Source organism: Limanda limanda, chromosome 18 (genome assembly GCF_963576545.1).
Source record: "Limanda limanda chromosome 18, fLimLim1.1, whole genome shotgun sequence".
NCBI classification, from domain to species: Eukaryota; Metazoa; Chordata; class Actinopteri; order Pleuronectiformes; family Pleuronectidae; genus Limanda; species Limanda limanda.
Window position 1 is genome coordinate 3261485 of NC_083653.1, and position 18616 is coordinate 3280100.

Here is an 18616-nt window from a genome sequence, read left to right on the forward strand (position 1 = left end):
TTTTGAACATTTAAAAACAACCTTGTGATTCAAAACTTAATTCCAAAACCTATTGTTTTTAGATTTTGTTGGAGAGGATGTGAAGCACCAAAGAATAGTTGCGATGTTTCTTATCTTTTACATCATCCGTTGTTCTGTGAGCCGCCGTTTTCGAGTCTCACCCCCTGATACATCATTATCGTCCATTCAACTCTAAATGGAACATCAAGGTAAGTACGATGTCAGTGCTAGCAATACTAACATCGGCCACACGGGGCACAACAATCAGATTCTATTTATCTGTAGACGCTGTGAATCTAATAACGTTGAGCTCGGCTTTGATCGTTTTCTGATTTGTTTTCTTACTTTTTATTGCTGAATAGTCTAAATTAAAATTTCAGCTAAATTAGTCGTAACGAACTTCTCTGGTGTTGTTATTGTTTCGGGCCACAGTCTGGACACTTAGCGGTTGACTAATAAGACGTAATGTTGCTGTTGATTTTGTGTCTGCTGAAGCGATGGAACACTCATTGATTTTTTTAAATGGGTTTTGCTAACTGAGCTCTCGAATCTGACTCGTTCCTGAACTCTCTCTCTCTCTCTCTCGCTCTGCTAATTGAGAAGCACTTAGCCTCAAAACTCGAGGTGCTCACTGCTATAGGTGCATATAAGAGGCTGTTTAAACCTGCAACTATATACATATATAATAGCAAAGAGTGAATACCCAGGTCACTCTGAGTCAAATCCCGTTTTGTGCCATTAGCTCAAATTAGAAAGGAACAGAAAACCTTATATGTGCAGGTTTTAAGGTTCCAGGGATTTTAAAAGCTTCTCTGCAGACGTATCAGTTCTTTGCTCTGCGGTTTCATGCATCAAGCGACTGAGACGAGTAATTAAAAGAGATAAAGAGGAGAAGATATTAAGGAAAAGTGAGATTAACACAAATCCCTGCATTGGCAGAGTAGAACAAGACCTGACCGTAATACCTAAGTGACACTTTCACAGCCTCTCGTCACTAAGCAGACTCACACAAACTCCTGCACGCAGACGACAACTGGCTCGGTGAAGTGAGAGGCTCTCTGGATTCTCTCTGCACTCGGCAGCAGCACTTTTATACATCGATTAACGATTCCAGCTTCTTCAACCTACTCTCGGCCGCCACAGAGGACGAGAACCCACAACAACAACATTTAGGGTTATCATCTGTTATCCGTGCAATCGATGGTTTGTTTAAGCGATGGTCTGGTCGAGCTGGAGGCAAACAAATCGAACCAGGAGGAGGGCACACACAGAACTTACCTTGGCTCTCTCTAATGGAATACATTCATCTGTACCACCAGCAATTAGGGGGATATTAGTGGGCATGTAAAGGCACTCGTTGACTCACTCAATCCCCTCAGCCCTGCAGCCTCCCTCTCATCAATCAGCCAACAGCACAATCCCTCCTCAGTGTCAGATTCAATACAGAGGTGTGGAGAGAGAAGACAACAGGAGGGTTCTTACCTCTTTCCCAGACAGGTAGTAGGCGGACAGCAGACCTCCCACAAACCGGATGTTCACCTCAAACACAGACACCTCAGCGTTCTGCAAAAGAAAAGGAAATAAGACATGATGATATAATTACCACTCATGAATACACACATTTCTCTCTCTCGCCATAAACAGGAACATTTAGAGTTTTGAGACTTAGCGTCGGCCTTGAGGAAGATGGAAGATTAGACCGAGGACGGCTGTTCTCAGTCCAGGCAGATATTTTTGGATTCAGATGTCAACAGTTCATTGTGAATACATGTAAGTACTGCTGGATTCAGCGCTGCTTTGAATCACTGAGTAGCTAAATAATAAATAAATGAGCGATATGGGAATGTTATACGTAAGATATGTGTGAGAAAACCTGTGCTACATGACAGGTTGTACTTATTTTTAGCCAGAACGCCTGGAGCTTCGGTGTCAAGCAGCAAACGACAATAAATCATCGTGATATTTCACAAGTGACCAACACAAACATTCGTATGAAGTTATATCAGAGACAGACAAAGCCTGAGGGAAAGAGGATATGATGCATTTTAAAGCCACCAAAATTAAACTTCTGGTTCCTTGGATAAAATTGTGGATTTTGTGGAAGTACACAAATCAACAAAACATAAAACATAGTTCTACGGTTGCTTTTAGAGATTTTAATGAAGAACTGTTTCATATTATATCTTTAAGACGAATGTGGATATTTTTTTCCAACCATAGTGGTGGTGATTGGATTGTTTTAAAACACAGAAACCCATGAATAATTGTGCCAAACGGGCAAATATGAGGCCACATGTAAGAGCACACTTCTTCCAATTCCCAACTGTGACATCCCCTTTGTAGAGAAACAAAACCTTGAATGGCAGAGACAAATTGTGCAGCATCCAAACACACAATGCCTCTATTTCTGGGCAGTTTCTACACAGAGAGAATGGGACAAATAAAAGCAGAAGTTTGCTGAGCTGTTCCTCTCAGCGGCAGAACAATGACGCCTCATTTCTCTCCCCCGTCCTCTTCATGTCTGTAAGTCGCTCAAATCAGATGACGTCTTTTTGTGCTTGACTGACAGCTCTCATAAGTCACTGCCGTCGACCAGGGACAACACAATAGACTGAATGTGTCCTGTGCAGAAACAAATTATATGCCATGTCACGTCTCCCCCAAGTCTGAGTGACAGACGGGCCGGGTTGTTAATTCATCCCAATTAAAAGTTAAGTATTTGCTGCACAACAGAAAAGCAGCTGTAATGTAAAAAAAACAGAAACATTATTCCTTCCTACGGCTGCTGAATTGTTTTATAGAGAAAGTTTACTTTACTTTTAAATATCGTAGTGTTGACTGATTGTTTTCTGCACTGGTTCTTCAGCAGCTTGTGCAACCACCTTTAGTTGTGTGTTTTTAAACGGCCGCACAATGACTGCGTGAGTCAGCAGCAGTGTGAAGTTATCTCGTTCCTACATGAGGACCGGACCACGCTGGCAGGAGAGAAGTCCACTGTACTGGTGTCGCAACATGAACGCCATTGCACAGCCAACAGGAAACTGACTAAGCCTTTTCTAAATAAGTTTGTCACAAGTCGAGTTGGTGAGATAATGTCTCAGGCCTTATTAGGGTTGCAAAGGGGCGGAAAGTTTCCGGTAAACTTTCCACGGGAATATTAAGCTCGGGAATTTTGGGAATTTTGAAAAAAACAAAACTATGCAAATTAAAGGCTGAGCAATAAAAACTAACTCCCAGCATCCTTCACTCTACAGCAGGGCTATTGAGGCCTGCTGTAGTGTGCAGGACTAGTCAGGTAAGTTTCCATGATATTACTGGGGGAAATATATTAGCATGCTGATTGAGGATTGTTCATCTGTTCATCTAGACTATTTCCATTCATTTATCCATCAATTGTAAAATATGTTTACAGATGATTCCAATTGTTTGGCGAACTTTTTATATCTCTGGCATTGCATTAGTGTTTTTTACAAACTTTTTTCTCATCTTATTCTACAGAACAATGCCACGTGCACTATCTCATGTGTGGAGACATTTCACCCCATCCAATGTAGAAGGAAAGGCTGTGTACATTTGCAAATACTGTGCAAAGACCTATGTTAAGAATGACAGAACGATGCAGTAGCATATAGTCAAGTGCCCAAAGTTTCCTCAGGGCTCAAATCAGCCTATGACACAACAAAATGTTTATATTTATGTCTGTATATGACAAGGTAAATACAGTTAGTATAAATTACCCACAACATTTCCAGTTTATCCCTGTTAATTCCCGTATATTCCCGTTAATTCCCGTTAATTCCCGTTAATTCCCGTTAATTCCCGTTAATTCCCATGGAAAGTTTCCAACTTTGAAAATTCCCGGAATTTTGCAACCCTAGGCCTTATTAGATTAGAGTGGATCTTATGATCTATTTGGCCGAAGAGGAGTTGTGTCACTGTGTTTTGGGTCCTGGAGCTTAAAATGACAACGATAACACAACCGTCACTATAACTACAGCTTAAATACATAGTGTTACTAACTTTACTTTTTATCCATCGTACTCTTTTTAAAGCTTGGACTGGGAGTTGTGTTTCCCACACACAACCTTTTACTTACCCGGCACATTAACAGTCACCACAGTATATTTGAATCACCCATTTTGGCACTTTATATTTTAACAAGTAAAAAAATTCTTCAACTCTTCACCCGCCATAAATCACAGGTGACAAGTCCAGATGTTTTGTAGGAATGTAGAAAAACACCAGTTTAGAAATTCCTGTTTTGTGCTTATCTCTTGTGATGTGATCATTATCATTTGTTAGAGCTGTTGGAGTATAAGTAGTTAAGGCTAAGTCGACAGCAAAACACAGCAAGGAACTATGGCTACAATCAGATCTGACATTTTCCTGTGTGTGTGTGTGTGTGTGTGTGTGTGTGTGTGTGTGTGTGTGTGTGTGTGTGTGTGTGTGTCTATGTGTGTGTGTGTGCTGACAACTCAAAGCCTCTAAGAACCTTTGTACTTTGCTAAGGGACGTCTGTCCTACATGTGGACATCGAGTTTTACTTTATCTGGAGTTGTAGAACTTTCCCTCTGTGACTTCATGTCCACAGAGACACACTCCGGTGGACGCTCCAGGCTGCTGTTGTCCCCTCTGTGTTCATCCAGTCTCACACTATCTCCCATATTTAACAAACCCGTTTCTCTGGTTTCTGCCTGCAAGGCTCGCACATGTCTAAGTGTGACACGTCTCAAAGAACTCAAGGTGACTGCGTCTTCACTGTTGAGTGTCCTACAAGCTCAATGGCAGCGTTCTCCAAGTTTTAAATGTCCTCAGAGAACGCATGTATATTTAAAGACCTACTTTGCCGGATTGTTTCACTCGAGTCACTGAAAGTTAAGTTTGTCTCCTCTGATGTGTTCAGGCACTCTTCCAAACACGAGTGGGGACAAATATACATTTGGAAAAACATTTATAGAAACAAACTTTGTTGACATTCTCTAACCTCGTTGACTTTTTCAACTCGTCCTAGGTTGACGTTCGAAATAACAGCGTCGCAGAGGCTCCTCACCACAATGTGCTTATTGTAAAGCACATGCACAAAGACTCAAAGGCAGCGTCTCAGAAACCCAAACGACAGCTTCCTGTTGCACGGGGGGGTTCTGAGTGTCAGATACTGCAGATAACTCGCAAAGCGGTGGCTCTGAAAATCCATGCCTGCCAAACCTCGGGGAGCGAGTCACCACCGACACGTCACAGGTTCGGATCGAGCACATCAAGTGAGATTAGCGCTAATCTGAGAGGATAATTAACTGAGCGATAGATAATAGAAGGATGTTTGGCTTAACACGTTCTGTAAACACCGTCGTGTTTAGAGTCACGGACGTAAAGACAGAGAAAGTGTTTCTCTGTTCCTCCTCCACCGCGAGCTGAGCAGGATTAGAACGAGGACGGTTCAACAATCAAGGCCAACTTCAAACGAAAGGGGCCAAGTGTGTGTGTGTGTGTGTGTGTGTGTGTGTGTGTGTGTTTCACAGGCATACTTTACATGTTCCCATGTCATTAAACTAATCAGCAAAAACCTTCAGAAATTAGCACAAGATACATTCCTACAACACTTAATGACCTTTTAATTCTGCTCTTGTAGATTTTACGTTCTTCACATATCTTTACAGCTGCTGATAACGAGCTACACAAGCCGTAAAAAAGCTCAAAGGTTCAGTGAAGAAACGTTTCAAAAGTGATAAATCAACATTTCACAATTGCCAATAAAGATAGCACCTGCTTATGTAAAGCTTTTAATTCAGTTTAACAGTGAGAGACAAATACATCTGTAAATATTATAGTGTTCAACTGAATCCCAGCCCGTAAATATCCCCAATAAATGAGCTGCTGTGTCTTTCAGGCTCCGTCTGACATGTGGAATCAGACGATGTCATTTCTTGTTTTTCTCTGATAGAAGCTCTGAGTAAATACGTCCTTGTCAAGGAGGCTTCAAAAAGATTTGGGCATTTCTTTGTGTTATTACGAGAAGGTGCTTGTTGTTCTGGGTAATGATGCGATGACAGAAACGTAAAAAGCCGACCGCAACACAACTCACATCTGCTTTTGATGGATTGATTATAATCCTGCAGACCAAAAAAATAATAATACACACGCCTAACAGTGATTTTTCATGTTTCACTGAACAGACGGATGTAAACATGTCCTCTTCTTGTAATCCTTGCATCCTGTCTTCCTCCAGTGACAGACACCGTTTGCATCTGGCAGCACTTTTTGGAAATCACAGGTGGACGCCGCTGAATGAAATGTGTAAACAACCGCCAAGATGCATTGTGGGCCAAACTCATTCCAGCCTGGTCTTTGCTGTAGAAACGTCCTGAAGGGATTAACGCTGTACTTTCTGTGTTTGGACATTACACTACATTTATCAAGACTGCACATAAACTAGAATAATTTCAGATTCTATTAACTGGGGACGAGGGAAATTAGAACTAAAAGGATTTTAAAAAGGTCTCTAATTTATAAACCTACTCCCAAATAAAAGCCTGGTTATCTGCCAGTGACCGTCTTTATAGATTGTGGGTTTACAGTCACTCCTGTCACATGATGTGGCCTCTATCAGCAGAGGGAGCTGCTAAGTCAACTGAAGTCCACAGCTGATCAAACCTAAACCACCTCCGGGACACATGAGAGAAGGACTTGAGCTTATATTTAACAAACTGAGTAGCTGTTCCACATTTGCTTCAAGTTAGACTCAGTCAAATTGTCTAATAGGGACGGGAATCGGCAGGGGCCTCCCGATACGATACTATCACGATACTTAGGTGGCGATACGATATGTATTGCGATTCTGTAAGTATTGCGATTCGATATTACGGTTTCCTGGGATTTCTTTTGGTTATTTTTTTTTTTTTAAATACTGGACCATGGAAAAATGTTGAATCATACCTTCAAATACAACACAGTCAAATTCACTTAGAGCTTTACCAGTTTTATTTCAAATATTAACATTAACTTAACGACTGCCAGGCAGCCAATAGAGAAAATAAATAAAAATGTTCCCTATTATTGTATAGCCCCAGTCAACTGCACACAAACTGACAGATTAAGAAATGTAAGCCACTTAGGCTACTTTTAAACAATAAATAAAAGGTAAATTAAATAGAATGAATAAAAGTTTACTTAAAATATAAACTTTGAAATAAACAAAAAGTAGGCTATTGTTGTTTGCATGTAGGCGATACAAAGCTAGTGCTTGGGTATGTTTAGATTCTTGTGCAAAAACAAGAGCTGGTCAACATGCTCTGGGGTGATGTTGCTCCCCCCATATATCCCCCCCGGTATAAACCAATAAATATGTTTTAAAAAAAAAAAAAAAAAAAAAAATCCCCCCATCCCTATTGTCTAACAGCCATCAAACGACTTGTGTATCTGGTGTTTGATGCATTGTTGTCGTCTCTTGTGTTTCACACGTCTTTAATTACATCACGGTTGTGTCTCCGGTACATTAAAACCCCGACGTCCACATTAAAATCTCATCAACCGAGATGTATGTTAATGAAGGTGCCAAGTGTCTTTATTGTGATCAATGACTCGGGACTTTATTGACTGGATTATGACGGAGGACCGAGGATTCTGTGACCTCGAGGATCAGGAGGCTGGGAACACGCGTGTGCTACTCACCATGTTGAAGTCGAGGTTCTTCTCCACCCACTCGGTGGCGGCGTCGAATTCATCCATCATATCCATGATGTAGAGCGAATCCAGAGCGTCCACGATGGTCGCTCCTTTTATACTTCCTGCAGGAGACACAGAGAGAGAGAGGAGACACAGGACATTAGACTCTGGAGTGTTTCCATCACTCTGCTAAACACCTGAAATCCTGGGAAGGATTCGTTAAGTTCCACTTCTCAAGATGAAGTTCACTGGAATGTTGTTGTTTACTTCCTCAGAGTGACTGACAACAGGTGCTGGCAGCAGCTTCACCGAAAAGCAGCTCCGAGTGAACAGCAGACGTTAAGAGTTAAGTTTGGATATTGAATAATTTATTTTTCCGCTCGACAGATGGTGAGAGGCAGCGATTATCAGTGCCGATGAAACTTGGGGAGTGCTGCTCATCTCTGGTGATGAGCTTCTTAGCGGGAGGGAAGACACACAGAGACACAGAAACCATCATTCCAGTGCCGTCGCTCCTCAAACCCCCAAAAACAAATCCAACACTTTATCTGCACAGATGTCCGGAGCCAAATAAATCATTAAGCGATGCGGCACGGAGCTCCCTGCCAAGCTCTACACACTCGTTATGAACAGGAGACCTCATCTGTCTGAGCTGCGTGACGACTTTGAGGTGGGAAGGAAAATGCATAAATACGGAAGGTGTAGGACTTGGGAGGTGGAGAAACTGGAACATCACGATAAGCAAGACAGAGAGAGACGGGTAATGAAAACATGAATAAATCACTGATGGAAGAAACGACGAAGGGAAAGAAAAACAGGACGGAGAGAAAAGTGCTGAAAACAATAATAAATCTAATGGGGGAAGAAGAAAAAGAGAAAAGTTTGAAAAGGCTGTAAAGTGGAGATGGAAACCAGGAAGGTGCTGGTTTGTTATTATGGGAAGGGGTCGGTTAATATTCCTGAAAGTGGTGGGAGGAGTGGAAGGCAGCTAAAAGCTTTCCATTAGACACAATGCTGAATCATCAGCCTGTTGTCCATCAGAGCCGAGTTCTCTGTGTCTGGAAGCGATTATTATTTCTTTAAATACACCAACACCGGACGACACTTAGACCTGAAGGTGATTCTGATGACGAGAGAACAGGAAGAGTGTCTGACAGAAACACAGAGTATTATGGGAAAAGTTCAACATGTATGTAACTGTGGTTATTTGTTTGCTTTCCGAGAGAAAAGGTCGATATTAAAATCTTTACTTTGCGTTTGTTTACATTTGACGTAAAGAAAATGCTAATTTCATCCCAGTGAGGTTGCCAGAATAGAGAGACCTATATTAAAGCCTTTACCATATCTGGCAACCACACTAGGTATTGATCTGGAACTGAATTTAAACTACAGCTTTAAGAAAGAGAAGGTTAAGATGGATTGATTGGTTTGTATTTATAGACTAGAAGACCAAAAGTGCCAAAACACTTATTTCCAACCTGGTCCAAAGATGTCAAGACAAAGACAAACGTAAAAACAACACAAAAACATCTCACGACAACGTATCTAAAAACAAAATAATCTTAGAATCCTAATCGATACCACTAAATCCTTATCTTTAGCTCTGTGATAATAATGAAATCTGCATTAAAACATTCCTTTTGAACGTTCCATCTGGACTCAATCACGCTGCATCACATCCATTAAATCATATTTCAAATGGAAAGACCAACATCAGCGACCTAATCCCATTTCCTGGTCATGTGCTGTTGTCCAGTAGCTTCCCTGGAGCCATGGGACAGAAACAGAGCATGAAACCAGAGGTGTCACCAGATCCAGTCACTTGTTCTTCCTGTTTTCTCGCTGCTCTCACATTCTGCTCCAGTGAATTCTCCAAAGGGACAACCAGAGGACAAGACACTTTACTCCACGTCCATTGTCTTGTCACCGGGCTTCCTTCCCCCTCACGGCTCATCCTGAATCCGTGTGTGTGATGTGAGAGCTACACATTCTCTAATAGTGACCAGCATATAAACACTAAATTTAAAAAATTGACGTCGGAGGGAAGAGGAAATGCTTTTTCGAATTTTGAATCAAATCCTTGGTCATAATAAAACAGCTTGTTAGTCTCTCTATGACATGTGGGGACAAAAGTTCAGAGAAAGTCGACTTGAAAGATTAAATGAGTGCATTTTTAATGCGTTATTTAAATAATATAGTAATTCGGACATATAATAACATAAAAATGACAAATTAGAGTAACCATGTGTGATTTATTGTCTCCTACTGATATTAATTCCTAATTTTTATTTTCTTTCCACAGTTTTCTCCAGCCTAGGATCTGTCTGTTGTCAAACCCTGAGATTTATGCACAAAGCTGTCACAACAAAGTAAAAATCATCAAATGGTTTTGGTTATTGTTTCACTATGAGGGAAAAACCAAGTGAGTCTAATTCCCAAGAAGAAGAACAACAACCTTTGTTCTAACTGGACGTGAAACTGAAAAATCTCCATGTGAGGAAGAGAGAGATAAATCGTGGATCCCCCTGGTTTCCGTATCTTAAAGGTTATTGGTTCTTAACAAATGTTAATGGGAATTGGTTCAAGTGGTTTTTGAATAAACCTTCAAACCAATTGTCTTTTCATGAAGTGCACAGACGACCCTGATCACAGAGGAAGATCTCTGATGTCAGAGAGTCTGTCCGGGGCCATGATGGCTGGAAACAGTTTGTCACCAGATCTGTGATTTGTGGCCGTGACCAGATGGAAGGGCTGTTATGAAATGGAGCTGGGATTCAGCCGAGGTCTGTGAGGATGGAGGAGCCGAGTCCAGGGATCACAGAGAGTGATGTGGAGGGTTCTGTTTCCCGTTAGCGAGCCGGGATCACGGCGAGGAAGCAGATGGCTCAGCAGAGGGCGGCCGCCGTGGTGTCGGTGGAAAACACGAGTGGCGTCTGAGGGGGGGGGGGCTGAGGAGGAGGAGCGGCTCGGCGGTGCCTCTGTGGAGACGGAGCAGGAGGGGGGGACGGGTCGTGTGATATCCGCTGCAGGTGGGAGGCTCATCACAGTGGGAGAAGTCTCTCATTTGTTAATGTTCGCTCCAGAAAAACACAAACAGCAGTGGTTTCCCACCCACAGCAACGAGCCTGCGTCTGCTTCAGGAACAATCAGTCTATTAAAAGAATGATGGAGTGAGGAATATTTAGAGAATCAGAGAATCAAAAACTCTCTGGTTCCACGGGCGACACGTCTCCGGTGGTTCGATCCCCGGCTCCCGATGCAGCGTGTCAATGACTTTCTATCGGTCTGAGCTGCAGTAGCCGTCCTTAAAGATTTAAGAGGACGTGGACGACCTTGATGACAAAATGTGATGAGTTCACATTGGCAGGAATCGATTAGCTTGTCGTCCGACGTGGCTCAAGGCCAGAGACACGAGGGTGGGGGGGCCAAAAGCATTGTTTTCCCCCGGGATGTGTCAAAAAATTCTCGACATGACCTCTTAAAAGCTCGTCTTTATAGACTAGCAGACCAAAAGTGCCAAAACACTTATTTCCAACATGGTCAAGAGCTGTCAAGACAAAGACAAACCTAAAAACAACACAAAAACATCTCACGACAACTAATCTAAAAACAAAATCCTAATCGGAACACCTAAATCCTCAAAAATTCTCGACATGACTTTGAAAAGCCCCTCTTAGATTTGCCAGCTCTGTGACAATAATGAAATCTGCATTAAAACATTCTATTTTGAATTCTACGTTACATGAGGACTCAATCACGCTGCATCACATCCATTCAATCATATTTTAAATGGAAAGACCAACATCAGCGACCTCATCCCATGTCCTGGTCATGTGCTGTTGTCCAGAAGCTTCCCTGGAGCCAAGGGAGAGAAACAGAGCATGAAACCAGAGGTGTCACCAGATCCAGTTTCTATCGGTCTGAGCTGCAGTAGCTGTCCTTAAAGTTTTAAGAGGAGGTGGACGACCTTGTGACAAAATGTGATGAGTTCACATTGGCAGGAATCGATTAGCTTGTCGTCCGACGTGGCTCAAGGCCAGAGACACGAGGGGGGTGGAGCCAAAAGCATAGTTTTCCCCGGGATGTGTTACATTTCTTGTTGAAAAGTCAAACAACCACAAAGAGAAGCAGAACAATGACAACTAATTGTGTGTGGAAGTAGGGATGGGGGAAAAAATCGATTCAGTTACAAATCGCGATTCTTGTGAATGACGATTGTTGACAATACATGCAAACATCATGTATTGACCAGCAGCAAGTCGTTAAAGACTCTGCAGCTGGTCCAAAATGCCGCAGCACGTGTCCTGACGAGAACTAAGAAAAGAGAGCACATTTCTCCAGTATTAGCATCGCTACACTGGCTTCCTGTTAAATCTAGAATAGAATTTAAAATTCTCCTCCTCACCTTCAAGGCCCTTAATGATATGGCACCTCTTTACCTTAAAGAGATGTTAGTTCCATATCAACCTACTAGAGCACTCCGATCCCAGAACTCAGGTTTACTTGTTGTCCCTAAAGTCTCTAAAAGTAGAGTAGGAGCCAGAGCTTTTAGCCATCAAGCCCCACTGCTGTGGAATAATCTCTCACTTTCAGTTAGGGAAGCAGACACGCTCTGTTCGTTTAAAAGTAGACTCAAAACCTTCCTTTTTTATAAAGCTTATAGTTAGAGCTAATTTGTGCGATGTTCCAAATTTGATTAAATGGCAAAAACCCCTGATGATGCTAAGACGCACAGGGAATTTATGACACAAGACACACGGAGCTTCTCTTTCCTGCTTCTCCTTCCTTTTCTCCATATTTATCACATCAAGATAATTCTTATCTGATCAGTACATGTTACTAACTTGACCCCTTTTCCCGGAGTTTCTGTGCCTTAGCGCCCGCGGATGCAGGGCCACAGCTGTGGCCGCACCATGGATTATGATTGTGGATCGCGTGTCGGAGGTCGCAATGGTGGATCCAGTTCGGTGGATTCTGTATCGTGCCAGCTGATCGTCGTTGTAATGGAGGATCCTTTGTCGCGTTGGCATCGGATGATGAGGGACCACGACCGAGGCGGCAGCTGATAATGGATTCTAACTGGCGGCGGTGGACAATGACTGTGGATTATAGTGGATCCCATCCTGATGCTGGATCGTGGTCTTGCTGCTGGCCAGATACTGTGATTGCAGCGGGACTGCCTGACACATAGTATTGAAAAATGTTTAGCCTAATGGATGCTGCTAAAAATCCTGATGTTTTCTTACACCTGACATCTATTGCACTTCTGTCCGTCCTGAGAGAGGGATCCCTCACATGTGGCTCTCTCTGAGGTTTCTACATATTTTTACCTGTGAAAAGGGTTTTTAGTAGTTTTTCCTTACTCTTGTTGAGGGTTAAGGACAGAGGATGTCACACAATGTTAAAGCCCCATGAGACGAATTGTTATTTGTGAATGTGGGCTATACAAATAAAACTTGATTGATTGATTGATTGAAACAACAATAGCCTACTTTTTGTTTATTTCAAAGTTTATATTTTAAGTAAACTAAATAAAGTAAATTTGTATTCATTCTATTTAATTTACCTTTTATTTATTGTTTAAAAGTAGCCTAAGTGGCATACATTTCTTAATCTGTCAGTTTGTGTGCAGTTGACAGGGGCTATACAATAATAGGGCACATTTTTATTTATTTCGCCATTGGCTGCCCGGCAGTCATTAAGTTAATGTTAATATTTGAAATAAAACTGGTGAAGCTCTAAGTGAATTTGACTGTGTTGTATTTGAAGGAATGATTCAACATTTTTCCATGGTCCAGTATTTAAAAAAAATAAATAACCAAAAGAAATCCCAGGAAATCGTAATATCGAATCGCAATACTTACAGAATCGCAATACATATCGTATCGCCACCTAAGTATCGTGATAGTATCGTATCGGGAGGTCCCTGCCGATTCCCGTCCCTATGTGGAAGTGGCGTCTGTGTCTCATCATCCCTCCATGAACCAGTAAAGCCAACGCATTTACTGAGAGCACCCCAATGTGAAGGGGACAAATGCAAAGTGTAGTTACAGAAGAGGATCTGGGTTTCACTCTCCTCTCTCTGGCACACCGGTCACACGCCGTGCCACGAGTAATACCTCAACCTGTGGGAAACGCCGATTGTAATCCTGGCAGAAGCTCCACTTGCTCTGTTGTCGGCTGCGAGCGTGAACCTGCCTCCTCCTGCGATGTGTCCTTGGCTCTCAGCAGTCGTCTGAAATGAAACACTACCTCCCTTTGTTCCCTGCAGTTCACCACCAGTGTGCAGCCGGTTCCCCGTCAGGAGGAGACTTCACTCATCCCACTGCCCGCTGGAGCTTCTATTTAATATTTAGCTTATCGCTTGTGTCTGGATCTTATTATTAATGTCAGAGGTGAGATGAAAGAACCCAAAATTCGATTTTTTTATGGAGTGAAGGAGAAAGTTCAGTGAAACAGCCGAGTGCAAAGACTCCTCTGTGTGAACACCAACGCCTTGAGGAGGCACAGAACGCTGCCTGGAGCAAACTCTTCCAGTTGTGAATTCAAAAACAAAGATCAAGAAACAACTCAAAGAATGTGAGCAGGATATTCAAATCTGTTGTGATGCTTCAGGACGTTAAGGGACGACAGAAAGCTGCAGCTCGTTCCTGCCGATTCTGTTTGTACCAAAAACACTACAACACACAAGGAGATCCACATTTTTCCACGTAACCTATAAAGTGGAACACGAGGAAAAGGGGAGAACCGGGAGGCGAGGTGAAAAATGAAAGAGCAGGTGTCCCGAGAAGACAAGAATCATTACCTCCCTGTTCCCGGACAGAGAATAAGGATAGATAGCAGGAAGGAGGGGGGGGCGGAGAAATGGAAGAGCGAAGAGAAAGTCGTTAAGAGAAAGCATCTGTCCCTCCGTTCCTCTGTCTAGAAACTAAATCCATCCGGTTGCTCCTCTTCATACGTCAACTTGACTTCTCAGCACACATCCTTCAATCTGCTCTTCACACTTTGTTCCAGTTTTCATCAATTCTTCAGGCAGTTCATCCTCCTCTTTTCAGTTTAGTTCTTCACTTCCACTCTCTCGTCTACTGAGTTCTCTCATCCAGGTCATAAACCCTGCCTCCTCCATGTTAGCAGACAGGACATGGTAGATAGTTCTTATCACAGATGTTTGTTTGAGTGTTCTTGTGTCTTAAGTAGGGGTGGGAATTGGCAAAATGTGACGATTCAATAGTATTGCGATATTTGGGCCACGATTCAATAGTATTGCGATTCTGCGATATATTGCAATACTGCAAGTATTGCGATTCGATTCTGCGATATATTGCGATTCATGTCCCCCATATTATTCAAAGGCATTACAAAAAATGAGGAAAATAAGACTGCTCAACTCACTTCAAATGTCCAATTTAATTCTGTGAACAACATTGTCTTCTACACATTAACTGAAGTCCAATAACTTTGTCCTTGAACATTCAGGACACAGGAGCTTTGTAATTATTTTCTGAACACTGAGCTCAATCATATAAATAAGAGTAACCTAGAGTAAAATTATTATTATTTTTTTTAAATATTGCAATACTTTGTGCTTCAGTATCGATATAATCGCGGGCGCAAAATATCGCGACACTGAACAGAATCGATTTTTTCCCCCACCACTAGTCTTAAGGTCAGTAAAGTTGTTATAAAAGTCATCAGGAGCTTGATACAGCAGCAATAGTACTTCATGTATATTCAAGAGGAGGAAGTGTAGATGCGTACATTTCATAGATATAATATATGCGATATCTTGTATAATATATAGTGTGTGTGCACGCAAATGCTTGATTGACATTATAATGCAGCTGGCTATCTCTCTCTCTCTCTCTCTCTCTCACACACACACACACACACACACACACACGATTGTGCGGCCAAAGGTCAAAATGCAAATACCATCTCCACTCATTGAATCTTCAGGCCTTGCTGCAGGGTAGATATTGCATTTTTGAATCTATAAACACAAGGTGGAATAACAATTGGCGCTTGTGTGTGTGTTCATCTGTTATTGTGAAGAAAACAGGGATTAAAACAATAAGCCTCCAGTGATCCCTTTGAATCTCTTCCCCCCCCCAACTGTGTGTGCGTCTTATTCTGCAGGAACACTATGTGATATTGTTTTCATACTTTGTACTTTCTGTTTGATTATTCAGTTTATATTTCTTTACAGTTCCACCGTGTTCTGCTGCTTTTTTAATTACATCATCCGTTGAGGGGAACAATAATCATGCACTCCACACGCCTCTGAACAGCTCCTGATATTTCTTTTGATCGCCGCTTCAACCGAACCACTGTCCTCGGCGTGAGCGAGTTCTTATAGAATCTAGACATGGGTCCATTCGGCTTCGGGAACAAGAGGCAAACAACGAGTGTCATGTGGATTACATCATGCACACAACACAAAGCGTGACCTGGACATTCAGCCGTGGCCTCCAGCTCCGGGTCACGCCGAGGCTTTGGTAGAAATCCTCCTCTCTGCGTTACTCAGCCCCCGGCTCCACAATCCAACCTGAAGCCTGAGATGTGGATTATGTCTCAGCGGCCGTGTGAAGCAAAGCTCCTTCCCCACAATTAAATCAGGCCTACAAGTACAGGTCAGATTCAAAATGAGTCAGTCTGGCCACACTGGACGTTTCTATTTCCATATGCGAGGGAGCATCTTTGTTTTCCAAGGTGTGAGAACATCAGAAAATACAGAAAGTTCTGCCTCTTCTACATCTATAGCTCCTGCTTTTCATTCAGAGATATTTGTAATCTTCGAGTTTCGTGTCCGTCACTTGTAAGAAACATAATCAACAAGCGTACAAGGGCGTAACAGACATTTTCCTGCTAGTTTACTGTAGGAACAGTTCTGGAAACTGTCCTGTGCAACTAGGGGTGGGAATTAGCAAAAATGTGACGATTCAATAGTATTGCGATATTTGGGCCATGATTCAATAGTATTGCGATATTTGGGCCATGATTCAATAGTATTGCGATTCTGCGATACTGCAAGTATTGCGATTCGATTCTGAGATATATTGCGATTCATGTCCCCCATATTATTCAAAGGCATTACAAAAAATGAGGAAAATAAGACTGCTCACCTCACTTCAAATGTCACATTTAATTCTGTGAACAACATTGTCTTCTACACATTAACTGAAGTGCAAAAACTTTGTCCTTGAACATTCAGGACACAGGACCTTTGTAATTATTTTCTGAATAGGAGACCTCTCACATGAACACTGAGCTCCCAGCACATAACTTACAATTATTTAAATACAATACAGTAACAGCAAGCAGACATAATATAGTTACATAAACCTGAGAATAATCATATAAATAAGAGTAACCTAGAGCTTCAATCAAATTGAGAAAAATAAACAAATGTGTACTACTAGAGTCCAGTCCAGTTGGTTGCAAGGTCATGACCCAAAATGTTAAATTCATTTGGGAATATTGGCATTTTTGTTCAGAAAAAGGAGTTGGTCAACATGCTCAGATGTTAAAGTTCCTCTGGGCCGTTACTATATCTCCTGCAGTGGAGAACATCCTTTCCACAGACACACTAGGTATCTTTTAAACTCTGAAACTCTCCTCGTCATGCTTTGCCAGCCAGGGGCTGTTACATATATAATTGTAAATAAATATAAAAAAAAATATATATATTGCAATACTTTGTGCTACAGTATCAATATAATCGCGGGCGCAAAATATCGCGATACTGAACAGAATCGATTTTTCCCCCACCACTATGTGCAACTGACTTGGACATTTGCGTTGTCTAAAAACAGCTGGAGGATAATTACCACAACAACAAACGTCAGAACCAGATCGCCATCAAAACTGAGTCAACTCAGCTCTATTGTAATGTCGTGAAAATCAGTAGAACTTTAGTTTTGAGACTTTGTCAACCTGCTAAACAATAAACAGGTTGACAGAGAATAGACAGAGCTGCAAACATGACCCGTTTCCACCTGAACTGGTGGAGAGGATTGAATATGGTCTCTAAACACACACTCAGGACCTTCAGAGCAGAAACAGCAGCGACAGCCTTCACAGGACCGACAGCAAAGTGTCACTGATAGAGGAAACACACGGCTGCTCTCATCTTCCTGAATGTTTCTCTGCAGCTCACTGCTTCTCAGAGCCCTTTAATGTAAAGTTACCACAATGCAAACTCCAGGTCTGATCCTTAATCCTAACATTTGATCCAGATCTCATCAGCCTGATCCCGTTTAGCCTCGGCTGGGATGTGGAGTCGGCACTGTGTTTTCTGAGAGGTGTTGCACGAGGGGGGAGGTGAAGAAAAGTGATGGCTAAGGTTCTGGCTAATCAAGTTAGCGTAAGCAGGAAGCACACACACGCACATGCACGACCACACACACACAAACACACACACACACACACACCCTCAAAGTGTATTAACCTCTTGGCTCCTGCTGCCAGATATTCAAGCGTCAACACTTTTTGTCAAGGTTACAGTGAAAGGTAATACCATGCTCCACTAGTGTGTGTGTGTGTGTGTGAGAGACTGTGAGTGTGAGTGCGTGTGTATGTGTGTGTGTGAGTGTGTGTGTGTGTGAGTGTCACATAAAGGAGGGATTTAAAGCAAAGGAAGCGTCAGGTTGGAGAATGTAGTTGTTCATTTTGTTTTTTATTCAGATATTGGGAACTTCCAGGGACCAGATTTCAGCGAGTGTGTTAGTTTGTGTAGAGAGAATGTGTTTAGTTGTGTGTTTATTCTCAGCAGCTAGCGGGAAGATGGGTGGAGTTGCTACACAATGTTCAACCTCAGTTTGTGTTAATATTGTTTTGTGGTGCGTGTGTATCGCTTGTATACAAATGCTGTACTAATAAAGAGTGATTGATCCAAGATGTTGGTTCAGCGGGTTTGCGTGTGTGTGTTTGTGTGTGTGTTTGTGTGTGTGTGCGTGCG

The 18616-nt window shown here is 42.2% G+C and overlaps 1 protein-coding gene across 1 annotated transcript in view; it reads right to left on the reverse strand.

Moving 5' to 3' along the window:
• man1a1 (mannosidase, alpha, class 1A, member 1) overlaps positions 1-18616 on the reverse strand; it is a 107014-nt gene that overhangs the window by 47656 nt on the left and 40742 nt on the right. The window contains exons 3-4 of the mRNA XM_061090956.1: positions 7666-7781; positions 1483-1563 (exon numbers count right to left, since the gene is read on the reverse strand). Of these exons, the coding sequence (XP_060946939.1) occupies positions 1483-1563; positions 7666-7781 (197 nt within the window). The remainder of the gene's footprint in view (positions 1-1482; positions 1564-7665; positions 7782-18616) is intronic.